This window comes from Conger conger, chromosome 5 (genome assembly GCF_963514075.1).
Source record: "Conger conger chromosome 5, fConCon1.1, whole genome shotgun sequence".
Taxonomy (NCBI): domain Eukaryota; kingdom Metazoa; phylum Chordata; class Actinopteri; order Anguilliformes; family Congridae; genus Conger; species Conger conger.
This window is the reverse complement of record NC_083764.1, coordinates 49,602,207-49,616,425: the sequence shown is the minus strand read 5'-3', so window position 1 is coordinate 49,616,425 and position 14,219 is coordinate 49,602,207. Positions and strand designations below refer to the sequence as shown.

At 41.6% G+C, this 14,219-nt stretch overlaps 1 protein-coding gene across 1 annotated transcript in view; it reads left to right on the top strand.

The window, feature by feature from the left end:
• Nucleotides 1-13,200: 13,200 nt before the first annotated feature.
• The window catches only part of LOC133128198 (myomegalin-like), a 68,687-nt gene continuing 67,668 nt past the window's right edge, over nucleotides 13,201-14,219 (top strand). The window contains exon 1 of the mRNA XM_061241548.1: nucleotides 13,201-13,285. Within this exon, the coding sequence (XP_061097532.1) occupies nucleotides 13,239-13,285 (47 nt within the window). The 5' untranslated portion in view covers nucleotides 13,201-13,238. The remainder of the gene's footprint in view (nucleotides 13,286-14,219) is intronic.

Below are 14,219 nucleotides of genomic sequence, written 5' to 3'. Positions count from 1 at the left end.
ATCAACAACAAAGCGGGCTGCGGACAGGAATGCGGACCTGACTGACAGTGCAAGGGAATTATTACAGCTGCCGAAAACAGGCCTGCCGCTCTCTCTCTCTCTCTCTCTCTATCTCTCGTGCTCTCGCGCTCTCTCTCTGCCTCTCTCTCCCTCTCAGGAACCCAGGCGAATCTGTGGGGTAAACACACTGCTGGCCCTGTACAATTATCTCAATCAATTGGTTTACATCACTGGCTGTAGGTCATTCAGCTGTTTACTGCTGCATTAAACTTGTGGGGGTTGAGGGAGGAGATCCAACTGAATCTTTTTGTCCTTAACTTTGAAGGACACACATTTGTAATATGCTGTTACAAAATAATTTTTCTTAGAATGAACAAACAGTGACAAAATGTAATGTGGTCTAATCGACTCATACGTACACAAATAGATTATGTGAAACTTTTGTTGCTCTGTAGCTACTACTGCTATACTGAACAGTTCCCCTAACTTGACCTTCCACTCACATTGACGACCTGCTGATATTTTTTATGGAGACAAGAGCATTCTGACACAGTTTCGTAACTTTGGAAAAATTAATGCAGCGGGGTTTTTTTTAACAAGGCCCATTTGGAGGGACAAATGTAGACGTAAAACCCCACATTAAAAGTCAGCGGTCATTCCCCTAGTAACCATTTTCATGTGCCCCCAAGTCCTGTTCTGTCTACGTCCAAATGGAATCTTTATTGTCCTGCAAGTTCAGAAGTGGAGTCTTTCCCAGAATCTAGGGCACACACGGGCCTATAAAAGATTCACTTTCATTTCGGGAAAATTATCTTGCGTTCTTTCCCGTAACCCCTCTTTTTATCGCACGCATCCTGACTCTGTACTACATCTTGCCAATTCGTGACTTGGTGCATCTTAGTAGTTTGTGAAACCATGTGTCTTTTTGGATGGCGGTTTGTCAGGGTCCGTGACACGAGGTGATGAGGTGGTGAGCTTTCTAAATCCCCTGTCGCCGATTTGCAATAGGTTCAAATTACCCCCCCGAAAAGTTGCTTATTTGCTTAGTCGGTTGCTCAGTTATTTGTGTTCAGCACTGAAAAGGGTGGCACAGGATAATAGCATAGTCAGTTAATTCCTCGAACCTGGGGCCCACCGGTCAATATGACCCCTCTCTGGGGACAGGTAATGGGGGATGTGGAAGGAGAACTTGGAGGGGGGAGGGTAAAAGCTCACTTATCCACGCCGCAGCTCTCTGGAGCAGCACGACCATCGCTCCGTACGACCTTTCACGGGCCACGCCGCCTGACCTGAAGTGCTTCCAGATGTGCGTGTCCCCTGACCCACGGCTGGACCCTAGCCCTCTGCCGGCCCGCTGACGGCTCTCCCCTCGGACAGGCGTCTCCCTGCATCCCGCAGACGTAAACCCCGCCCGCTCGTTCGCTCCCGACATCTGGAGGACATTAGCGAGGAGCTCCGGCGCGTAGAGACAGCGGCAGGGACCTCAGCCGAACACTAGGCTTTTTTTTTTTAAGTCGGCCTCTCGATCGACCGCCTTCCCCAGTAAGTGGTTCCTCGGTTTTATTTCTCCCGTGCCACCCCCCGAAGCCATCTTGTGGAGCACGTCGGCCTTGCCAACATGCAAATATTTGTACGATGGCGGAGGTTTTATTAATGAGCGCGTTGGCTCACCCTCAGAGGGACTTGTTTAAAAGCTGAAGTTGAGTGAAACGGCGCACAGCTGTTAGCAGTGTGAGGTAAGGGTGGCCAAAAAAAGAGCTCTCCACTGCGAAGCGCGAACTCAGGCTGAATGTCAACAGCGTGAGTTTGTGAAATATGCTCGGTGGCCAAGGGCTTCCAGACACTGATTAGCATCACAAAAGCGTAGAAAAGTAAACTACGGGACTTTCCTACATTTGTGCATTTCACAACGATATCACAGAGGTAGACCTATAATACGCAGTGGTTTGATATGCAGTTTCTATTGCTTTAATGTAAGGAAGTACTTGTCGGCCTTGCTTTTTGTTGCCATGGTTTTCTAAGCTCATAAAACAAGATGAAAATCGACATGCCATTTTCTGACCAGTAAGCATCATCCTTATTCACAAACAATCAAAGTAAATCAATCGGCTGAGCTTTGTACAAGATGGTGCAGTTACAGGAGTACAGTAAACCAAAACAGGCTGCCTGCAAGTTACCTGAACAGTCAGAGGTGCTAGCATCTTGTATTGTTGACCAATAGACAATCTTTGGGATTAATGAAGTACTTTGCAGAATTTAGGTCTGCCTCATTGCGAAGAAGGCTGTGGCAGACATATGGGTATGAAGAAATGGCAGAATAACACAAACATGTGACAAAGCATATGGCAAAATCTGTGCAAGTAAAACAGGAAATCAAATAATCATTCGGTATGCACATTTTACATATGGCTACTAAAGTCACTAAAGCAAGGGCACACTTCAGTGTGCTACTCACACATTGAATGCTAAGAAAATATGGTGATAAAATATTATACAAAAGTGAAACACGTTTCTTGCAATAGATTAGCTGTATGCTCAATCTTAGTCTGTGCCTGAGACAAAGTATGAAGCCCCCCTTGGATCATAATGCCTGTGAATGTGTGCTGCCATTTTGAGGTAATGTAATCAAAAGCTCCCTGGGTGAAAGTATGTGACAGTATTTGTCTGCTTAGCTACAAAGGAGGAGATTGAAGAGGTTTCATTTGTAAATGGGAAATTGCTGTTTTTATTGTTTTGTAAATGATCCCCTGGGGCTGTTTCACAGACCCTACATGGTCCCAAGATAAAAGTTTGGGAATGCCTGGCCTAAATTCTGGGTACTTTGTCACTTTTGGTGACTTTCGGTGATGTTTCAAAACAAATAATAATGTAGTAATAATGGTATCGCTAGTTTTTCCTTTAAAGAGAAAGGGAGAGTGTAAATTATCCAGCAAAAATGAATTTGGCCATGTGTAAGCAGCTGTTGTGGAGTCTCTGCATCGGATGAATTAGCGCGTTCATTTCCTCGACCACAAGCCCACCACTAAACACAGTTCTGGAGGGAGCGCGGGGCAATTATGGTGGCAAGTGTGACGTATGTTCAAGACGTCGTCAGCATTTAATCCACGATAGATGTACTCCCAGGGACAGGTTTTCCCCCTTGCATCTGTAAACTATTTAAAGAATGTCCCTTCATGGGCCCTCATTTATAACCGCAGTCCAACAGAATAGATTATGACTGATCTTTATGGCTGAGGAGCAAGCCATATGTATGCAGTGGCCTGAAGCTCCCAGCAGTGCCGACTGACTTTCCCAGCACAGTGCCGATGGTCCAATGGCCCAGCAGAGTCGTGCATCTCAGTATGGTTCTGAGCTAATAACAGACCTGGATGCTTGTGTCAACAATATTAGTCTACATCAGCCTATATATTTTCTTGACGGACACCCCTGTTTGAATTGACTATACATCATCTTGGATATTACTGGAAAGCGATTTGAATTAAGTAGGCTCATCTTTTCATTGACTACTCTGACTAACCCCCGTGGTTGCTTTGCCACACTAATATAGGACAGGTGTAAGTTGTACTATAGCATTCCCAAGGTTGACTCCTCATTAGCTATCCTCTCAACAATACCTCTAGTGGCCACGGTTGACCAGTTGCTGTCAGTGACCGATATGTAATCTAGCTTTCCTGTAGCGTGTGAGCTGTCAGATTTAACACGGCCACCAGGTGACATGATGGAGTATACTTGCCTCATAAGATTCCAGCTGAGACTCTCCCTACTGAACAATGCTATGGTCAGTTATGGCAGTTATAACAGGTTGTTGGCTTGAATAATTTGAAATAGTTCCATTTCAACCTGGTGTATGATTTTTGGAATTCAAGCTATATTAATTTCTTATGATCCATTTTTATTTCCATAATTACATTTTTATAACTTCTCCCTACTATGGGAATTCAGGATACCATGCCATTTTTGCACCAAATTAAATCTTGCTTTTCAGATTTCAGCATAGCAAACTGGATCTGTATTTATACAGGGTAGGTTGACTTAGCATGCTCGTTTACAGCAACGCCCTGTTAATGCCCAACTATTAGCATTATCTGCCTCCCTTTGGATTGTGGGAGGAAAGCTGCTAACTACTGTGTGCTAGTGTAAAACACATTCACCTAAACCTCCCTCTGTATACCTGGGCATCCTGTCATACTGGGCATCCTGTCCATAAAACCATCTCTATATCCCCCTCTACTGTTCACTTCCTTAATTTACCTTTACTGGTCTTCTTCCCCTCTGTCAATCATATGCATGGTGTAATCATATTTATCAGTCTGGTTCTGTGAGGTTTAGAATAAACAGCAACACAGCACAATCAGAATATTTTTCTTGAATACACATATATAAAACTGTTCGTGAAATATAAATAAATTGAATAATACTAATAAAATCATCAATTATCCATTAATAGTTTTGGGCAAACAAATGGTATTTTCATTGATCAAAGGAGGAATACGTAACATATCTGTCAGGTGATATGAGCTGCCTTCTGCTGTTTTTACCAGGAAATGAGGTACAACATACCCCAGCAAATATTGTATGAATTTATTTACAATTCAACCAAAATGATATTCAGTGACTGCCAGGAAAACTATAAAAATTGAAAAAGTAACCACTTACAGTATGTGAATTTTTTAGTCCTAAGGGTAGAGTAAGATCATGCCTAGGTGAAGAGACATTTGTTTCAAATGACTGATTATTCAAATACAAAGTAAGGAATGCTTCTTTGACATCATGTTAAGAATGCACAATTTTTACCAGAACTGTGTTATTGCACACGCCAAGGGATGCTGGCTTTCATTTAATCAAGAACGTGGTTTCTGGATCATCCAGTGAAGCAAACAACAGAAGATGTAAGACTTTGGGTGGTTTTAAGAATATTGCTTCCCACTGTTCTCCAAACGAGGTGTCCTGAAAGGGCCTTTCACAGCTCTGTGCAAGTCCGCGGGCTGTTTTTGAAGCCACTCTTCAGAAAAAGCTAAACTGACATCCCTGGACCTTCTGGAACCGTTTCTCAGGAGATTATACCAGAGTACATCAAAGCTAGCATAATGTGAACTCATCAGACAGTCATGCAAGCTTTTCATAATTCATTTTAGGTGAGAAATGGTTTGAGCCACAACTTTTTGTAGTCATGTTTTGGTTCCCATTAACGGAACAAAACGAATGAAAATGACAATATAGGCCACATGTGAGACAGTTGACAGCACGAATTAAGATGACGAAGGCACTTTGTGAACTCTGGTGAACTTTGATGAAAAGCTCAATGGATATACTATTGTCTTGAATGTTAAAATGAATAGAAACATTATTGACCTGCTCAGTTACATTTAAAAAAAATGGAACTGCATTGCAGACAATTAGGATCAACTTCAATTTTATAGCTGATGTATAGCAGAAGGAAATACCATGTTTCTGCATTCATTAAATCCTATTAAATGAATCAAACTATGAATAAAAAGAATCGTAAAATGCAAGTTTAATTCAATTAGGGTAGCTATTGCCTGCATGACAGGATGGAATGCATTGCCTGCAACTTGTCTTTTCTTTTGCTGGGGTATTCAAGGAGAGCAAGCCATGCTGGTTTGATTGACCTTCGCTCCAAACTATAACTAATTGAAGTCCCTGGGTTTCCGGACCTCATTATTCTTCGAGGCGTCTCGAGACCGTGTCACAGACACAGAGTGGAGCCAGGCAGACGCACACACCAGGACCCCCGGTCCGCTCGGTCAAATCACGACTCCAGTTTCCCCCTGAAGAGGAAGTGCCCCCAATACTAAAACTCCGGGAGAAGGAAAACAGGTCGTGGCGGAAGACTACCATGAGGAAGTTTTTCTAACAAAGTACCTCTAGCGTAAATCTCAAGACGCCTATGGTATGGAGTCTTGCCGTAACATATCTCTCTCCAGGGCATTGCACCTTTAACTTTGGTAATTTATAATGCCTAGTACAAGCTCTCTTTTATTCAGCCTCCTCATAACTCACTTTTATTATCAAAACAACAACGGTTCCTCTCTTGAGCGCTGTGTCTCCAGCCAGTGGTCTTTGATACGGCATGAGGGAGTCAACGTCCCACGAAAGGCCTGTGGAACATTTATTAAACTGAGGCCAGAATCACTGAGGTCTGTTTGTTCTGATTTTGTTTCTCTTTTTTTGTCAGCTTTTTCCTCATATGTATTTACACACGTTTTCTTTAAATATAGTGCTCTTCTTTGGTCACAGTCCAAACTTATTGTCCATAACTTTTCACAAAGTCTTATTTACTGGCATTAGTCCCATTCTAGAGCTGAGCACATTTGTTAAATGCATAGCATTTTCCCTCAATTATTGGGTAGCGCCTATTTTTGTCTCACCACTGGGCCACTACCAGCTGGTTGGGAGGGATGACAGGTATCCAGCCACTCAAAAGCAGTACAAAATATTTAGTTTTATTCCTCAATTACATTTAAGCGCTGGGGGTCACAGTGACCATCACATTTAAGGAGGGATTTTTAAAAGCATTTTTAATTTCCACAGGGTAAGATGGGCTAGACCAAACTCAATTGACAGCTTGGCAGTCCACCTTATTTTTACCTCTCTCATGAGAGCCACGGTGTGAAGTGCAGCTAAATTGAGTTCACGCGTTTCCTTGTGTCACCCACTGTTTGCAATTGTGCTTTCCATCTGGAACATTTGAAGAAGACATCTCTTCTCAACTCATTTAATGTGCTGGGCTTAATGGCTTCCGGCTGAACAATAACAATAACATTGTAAAGCAAGTGGGATTCAAGTGCCCTAATTAAACAAACATGAATGATGCTGACTCATCTTTGATTTGGTTAAAACCTGCAGTAGGAAAACAAAGATCTGAAATAACTATCATACACAATATTTTTCCTCTTAAAATGGTAGGTTTACGTTTGTTTTTATCTGTCTCTCCAAGCATTAACGCATTGAATTTGCTTTTCCTCTTTTATTAGATAGGCGAGGTAGGAAATATATATGAGAATATATTCATCTTCTTCAAAACAGAAAAACTATTATCAAGTGCTCAGATTGGAGAAGGCCAGCTGAAACCAATTTGGAAGTTCTCTGTCACTGGAAACAGGTGGAGGAGTGACAGATGAAAGAGGCTATGAAGAGCAGAAAGCTAACCTGTTTCTAATTCAGGGTAATGTGATCTCAATCACTCTCTCCCTGCAACATACTGCACTTTTCCTGAAGGAAAAGCTTTTCTTTTTCATTAGCGTATCCATTGTTAAACTCTTAAGCAATTCGATATTTACGACTGAGATCGATGTCGGGATTTTAGAATCCCTGTTAACGTTCTGTTTTTTGAAATACAGGACGGTTGCATTAAAGTAATAATGGGCGACAGTTGCGGGATTAGAATGCGGTCTGATGCAATCTCACAGCAGGCCATATAAGGTTGTGTGGTGCTCGGACATGGAGACTCTTCTCACAGACTCCAGACACGTATCATGGATGACAGTCTGACTTCACAGCCCATGTCCTGAGCCTACACCTGCCACCACAGGCGAATGGTGTCCTATCTTTCTGTTTCTGTTGACATCTGGCTCTGTTACCACTGCTGTCTTTTGTCTTGGTCTTGATGATAGCAACATTATTTTTTATCACTTTGTAATAATAATATGAACTAGAAGAGGAATAATGGTAATAATGGGCCACAGATAACAATTTTCTTATTGCTGTTGTTACTTTGTTGATGTGATATTTCCGTGAATTCAAGGATGCTGTTGCACTGGTACAACTTTCCATAGATTAATAATTTTTTTTATTCAGTTCATAAATGAACAAATATTATTGAGTTGCATCGTGTTGTTATTCCCAATTCACACCCAGATGTTGAAAACATACTCCAAATATAGTTCAAATATACAGGTTTATGGTTTATTGTGCTGGTGGTGGCCTGAAGTTTAAGCCGAAATCAGAAACACATCGAGCCATCTGCTTTGAATCTTGTGGAAATGGTTTTGCATAGTATTTTAATGACGCTCTCTGCCCACATGCTGCCGGGAGACTTGGCGCTGGAAAGGAGGTTCTGATTAAAGCTGATTAAGGGAGCTGCCAGCACATTTCAGGAACCTATTGGCTGTGTGCCGTGCCAAGTTTTTAAAATTGAAATCCAATGTTCGTGTGTGTTTTATTTACATGTTAGAGTAACATGACTCCCAAATTCTCATTTCAGTCTCCTTGAACCACAGCTGGCTTTCGGTTTTCTCAGACTTACCATTCTACCGGTTGAGCCAGCTTTGAGATTGGCCTTGTTGTATACAAATTCTTCCTGTTCGCATAGTTGTAAAATGTAGCTTGAATAACATCCTGCAAATGTACCTGCGTGAGGTCAATGATGAAACCACAGCACATGGCAAAATTATGTCTGTGACTGTAAAGTGTCATTGAAGTTAGATGGACTCTTGGCGGAAAGAATTCCATTGAAGCTGGAATCTCTGATATCAATGTCTGCTAAAACTATTCAAGGAGTCAAGGCCTCGTTGACTCTCATTTTTTGATTATGTTGCCAGTTCATAGAATGACTAAATATTAATAATCTTTGTAGTATATAATGGACAGTCATCACGACATGACTCCATACTCCTAGCCACACCTAGTTCACGTAAAACGGGGCCCTGCTGACACACCAGGCGGCCTGTAGTGTAGTGGTTAAGGTAAATAACTGGCACACGCAAGGTCGGTGGTTTGAATCCCGGTGTAACCACAATAAGATCCGCAAGGCCCTTAACCCTGCATTGCTCCAGGGGAGGATTGTCTCCTGCTTAGTCTAATCAATTGTACGTCGCTCTGGATAAGAGTGTCTGCCAAATGCCAACAATGTAATGTAAACACTGCAACACATTGTCCAACAATGTCAAATTCAGCAAAATAGAAAAGGATCAGTCGACATACAAGCAACTCAGGAGCTGATCTATTTATGATTCCAGAATATACTAAAACAAGGGTAATGTGAAGGGCAGGAGTGATATGAAGGCAAACCATCTTGCCTTGCCGAATTGTTGTATTCAGTCTGAATGAATGTAAAAAGTTCAGCCATAAGAACCTGTGCACATCTATCAGTTGGTTTGGCTAATATAGGATATTGGTTGATGACAGCACATCTGAGGCTAACTGTTGTTGGTTGTGATCTAACAAATTGCCTCTCCCTATCACTCATCTATCCACAGCCAGTAATACCACATTACATCTCCCTGACAACAATTACTGAGTCAAAATGTTGCCATTCCACAGGTGTTTAAGCATCTGGAGTCAATCTATGGCAGATTAGCAATATGTCAAATTAGGCCAATGTCATCTACCAGCATTATAATCACTAAAATTTTGTTTTATTTTGTTTTCAAACAACACAAAATCTAAATGCCAGCATGGATAGTTTTTGTTGGTCTATTGTTGGTGGCCAGTGTTGGAGCGTTGCTGTTGACCCTTGGGGGTTATTAATGAATTAGCATAAAGTTAGCCCAAACATATGAATGGCACAATGTCAACAATGGGCCAGTTGGTCAACATTTACTGGGTACATCCTGATCACTAGCCAGAGCATTAGCAGTCCTTACACTACTGTACTGTCCACGGTCTGCTATATATACAATTAACAATGCTGGGTTTTTCTAGCACAGACCATTAACCATATGTGTAGCCTCACAAAGAAATCATTTGAAATGTGTTCTTCCAATTTAATACACAGAAAAAAAAGAGAGTTTCTGAAGAGAGAAGTGATAACTCATGTGGTTCTGAAGGAAAGAGGGGGATCTCTGAGGACCAGCGGTCCTGTGTGAAAAGACCTTTGTGGTCTTCAGGATGTGGGAGTTGTGCGGGTGGATCTGCTCCGGGCGCCGTAGCTGGAAGAGGAGATCAGCGGTATTCGTTTCAGCGCGGCCGCGGCGGACACTCCGAGGGGAGCGAGCAGGAATGCGACAAATTTCCCTTTACTCCCTGCCAGCCTGGCTCCGGCCGGCTCCCTGCCTCTGACCCCCCAACAGTTTCCACAGGAACTGCGGGAATCGCTAATTATCCAAATAAGGGAAAGCAGTAACACAGACAGCTCCAGGCATCAAAACATTGCAGCTTTTGTTATGACATTTTCAAACAGAAACGCGGCTGTCAAGGGGGCCCGGCACTGAAAGGGCCTTGATTTCGTGACCCCGTCAAGGCGAGACGTGTTTGCTTTAGAGCAGGAAAGGGAGCACCGCCTTTCTCAGAAATCACCTGAACCCATGTGAACTCTGGGTGATTTGGCAGGGACAAATTTGACTGGGAAGTCAACTGTTGAGTCTCTAATGGAGCTCATTAAAGAACTTGAGAATAATGTTAAAAGAACTCCAGCTGCAGTATGTGATAGAGTTGGCCGCACCAAGCGTGGGCACGTTGCCAGTCGCGTTGATGACTGCACAGGTCACTCTTCAGCATGGCCTGGCATGCTGGCGAAAGCTGAATTTAACTGTGAAGAACAAAGTGGCGTCAAATGATGCCTCACCATACAAGATGCATTTAGATCTTCTCACACCTTGTACCGTATTTATTTGTACAACTTTAAATTGAAAGCGGCTTTAGTTGTGGCCACTAGGTGGAGCCACAAATGCACAACGTTTCTGACACAGCTCAGTCTTGTCCTGTGGGCTGCAGAGGTATCCACCGCACAGCATCTTACATCCATTTGATTGTTTCTATGCTGTTCAAAATGTGCTGCAGAGGGGAATGACCCTGTCAACTGAAATGAGCTCAAGACTGGGTAGTACATGTATCTGAATGTGGTGGTAGTGAGGCTAAGTGATTTGGAGGCCAGCCGTGGATCCAGCAGGCTAGAGGTTTGAATCCTAGGTTTAACCCACAACAGCACTCCAAACTTGAAATCCTTCCATAAACATCCAGGATTTCAAGGGGATAACATGTAAAATATCCATTGTATGAGTTCTGATGGACAAGTATATCTGTTAAGCTGAGATGAATACAGTTATTATTTAAGATTTTAAAGTAGAAAGTATTGGTATATAGTATTGCTATTGATATGGGCTCTGGATTGTGTGCCTGACCAGAACCCCACTCATGAAGCATTGAAGGATACAGGAATCTTTTGTATATTCTATTGCCTTTCCCTTGTGCTCATTTACAGTTTTGTGACTTCCAGTTTTGTACAAACTACAACCCTGCAAAAATGAGATTGTGTTGTTACTCACAAATAACTATCTTTGCTTCTCCTCAGTTTTCCCCCACCCCTAAATACAAGTTTCATTTACAGCCATGGGGGCCAAATCATAGCCAATTCTATAAGCCTGGAAGTAAAAACAGACCATAAATGTACAAGGAGAAATCCCTTTGTGCAAATCTATCATTGCTTATCACATCCATACAAGGCATGCTTAAGAAGGTGCAATGGTTTTTTTTCATACATACTACTCCCAAGATTTGTTCCTGATAGCAATCTCTTCAGTATTAGGGAAGGGGGAGTCAAGATATTTCAGTAAAATGTAACAGACAGTGTTGTACTGGAGCAAGTTTAGGTTACAAACAAGCATGACTGTGTGTGAACTCAATAACCCTTTTCTAGAATGAGCCATGGATCTACCGCCCGCAGAAAGTGTTTCCATGGCAATACATTGATTACAGTATGCTGATAACCAGCAAATATCTGTATCGCCCACTGATTTTTAACATGCAGTAGAAAAATTGTTGCTCACTAGAAATCAAGAGCACTTTTGTTTTCCATACAGTTTCTAGTACATTCCCAGTATGCTACATCAAACATTTTCGCTTCTGAATGCTGTCATGTGAACAGAATGTAGAGAATAGGCTCATAATTCAGCCTTGGCAATTAGCAATTTACTCTCTTGCCATTGTTTAGTTTCTGAGAAGACAAAATCTTTAACAATGACTATTTTGTTCTGCTCTTTCACGTTTTTCCATGAAAAACTTATTTCATGAGTCATGGAGCCTGCTCTTATTACATAACCCAAATTTCTCTGGTCCCGGGCTTCCCAGATGTTCTCACTAATTCATACCATATAACACTCGTCCCTTCTCTTCCATGAAGAAGAAGGCTACATCTTTCTGAGGCACAAACATTTTAAAGTAGATAAGAATGTTTTTTTTGCATTTGTGCTTGAAAACGGTTGAAACCCATGTGATGTTCACAATATGAGTACTGTGGGTTCAGAATCCTGGCTCAGTCTGATTTATTTATCCATGACAGGAAGAAGGAAAACAGAAGGTAATGTAGACAGAACTTTTACTGTGTGTGGCACATTAAATAAAAATATAATAAAATAATGCTGTCTGAAAGCAGAATGCAAGACAATGAATGCAATGAATGTTGAGATGCTACAGAATATTCAGTACTCCTGCAACACACACACACACACACACACACACACACACACACACACTAGATGTGGATGGATAATAATAATAATAATAATAATAATAATAATAATAATAATAATAAAGTTGAAGAACTTCATTCTATGATTTCACAATGCTGTACAGTTACGTTCTTAAACATGTACATATATATATTTGTAACTGAAATGAGGATCTGTAGCAATAGCATTTTATCAATGAACAAAAACTAGAATACAATCCATGTGTGTTATGTATGAGCTTACAAATGGCAGAAACGTCAATAAAATAAGGTAATAACCTTCCCTTATTACACGTTACCACCGCTAGGCTATATCCAGCTCTTATGATAATGCACAGAAATATTTGTATAATTTCAGCCTGCAAAATGCACAACTGAACAAGAGTGAGCTCACGATAGTCGATGAACAATGAAGAATAACATCAAACAAAATGAAGTGATCACATAATGCATCATGCTCATTTCACAAAAGCACTATCTTCCGCTTTGCTGAGTATGCTACAGTACTCTGATACTGAGGACAGCTCCCTGCACGCGCTTTTAGTTCCTGTCAGGCGTCAGCGTGCGGACACAGGGCCTTCTTTTAATAACAGTAAAACCCCAAAAACTGCGCGTGAAAATCAGCTCACTTGCAGAAATAGCGTATTTAAAGAGGGGATGAAGGACCGTGTGACACTGGTTCGGATGTTGCATGCTTATCTTGCATCCGAACAGCATCTTTTCATCTAAACGGTGGGATGACGTCTGGAAACTGGATAATGCTTTCGTTCTCTTTCATGGGGCGATGGAAATGACTGGGGTATCCAGCACGGTTGCCCTTTAAATTACCAAAATGGAATGGGCGCCGTCAGAAGACCAGGCATGGCGAGGCACTGGAAGGTGAGGTGGGAAAAGATCAGAAGATTTAAATGATTAGCCGCTAAAGATTTAGGCTACCAGACTGGATTGATCATTGTGAACGTATGCCTGCTTTACTAATGTGGCAATATCATATTTAGCTTATTTTACACTGCTACAATATTAGGAGCTGCATATTCGATATAGTAATGGCTGTTGACGTGTGTGGAAATAAGAGCTGTTAATTTTTGTTTTGTTTTAACACGCATCTACCTACATACCATCAGTATGGAACTGATGGGAAGCATTTCCGGGCCCATCGTAGCTCTGCCATTGTATAGCTGCTGTAGAGTTGCTGGAGCTGTTAGACATGAACACATACCTACACCTTCATTCTGTAGTAGGCTACGGTTTCTGCATGCACGGTCGATACACAATTATCAGCCTAAAATGGGGTTTATAGCTGGGCTACTTTGACGTGTTAATATCTCAAACACCTTTGCTTAATCTGTAATCGGGAATGCATTTCAAATGTAAATTATTTTAATTAGGCTAATTTGTTATTTCCGGAAAGGAAATATAACGCGGTAATACGGAATGCGTTTTTCTATGAACAATGGGTCTGCGAGTCACGTAACACCTCAGGCAAAGGCAAACAAAAACACTGCCTTTTTATGGGTCAGAACTTGTATGATTTGATGGGAATGATGTCCGAAGATGATAATCGTTGAGTAAAATAGCAGTCGAGTTGTGTGACGTAGGGATGTAGTCTTTTCAAGGCTGAATGACAGCGATATTCTTTGCTTGGAAGTAGCCTATGGGATTACGGGAATATTAGCCTAAAGATCATAGAAAATACAATAGGTATCAAGCGCAGCGCGTAAGAGTCTGAAACCAGTAATCTATAGCCTATGTTGAAAAAGAGCCGTTCCGTTCTGCATATTTGTCATGAAAATGTGTCTAATGTTCTTACATG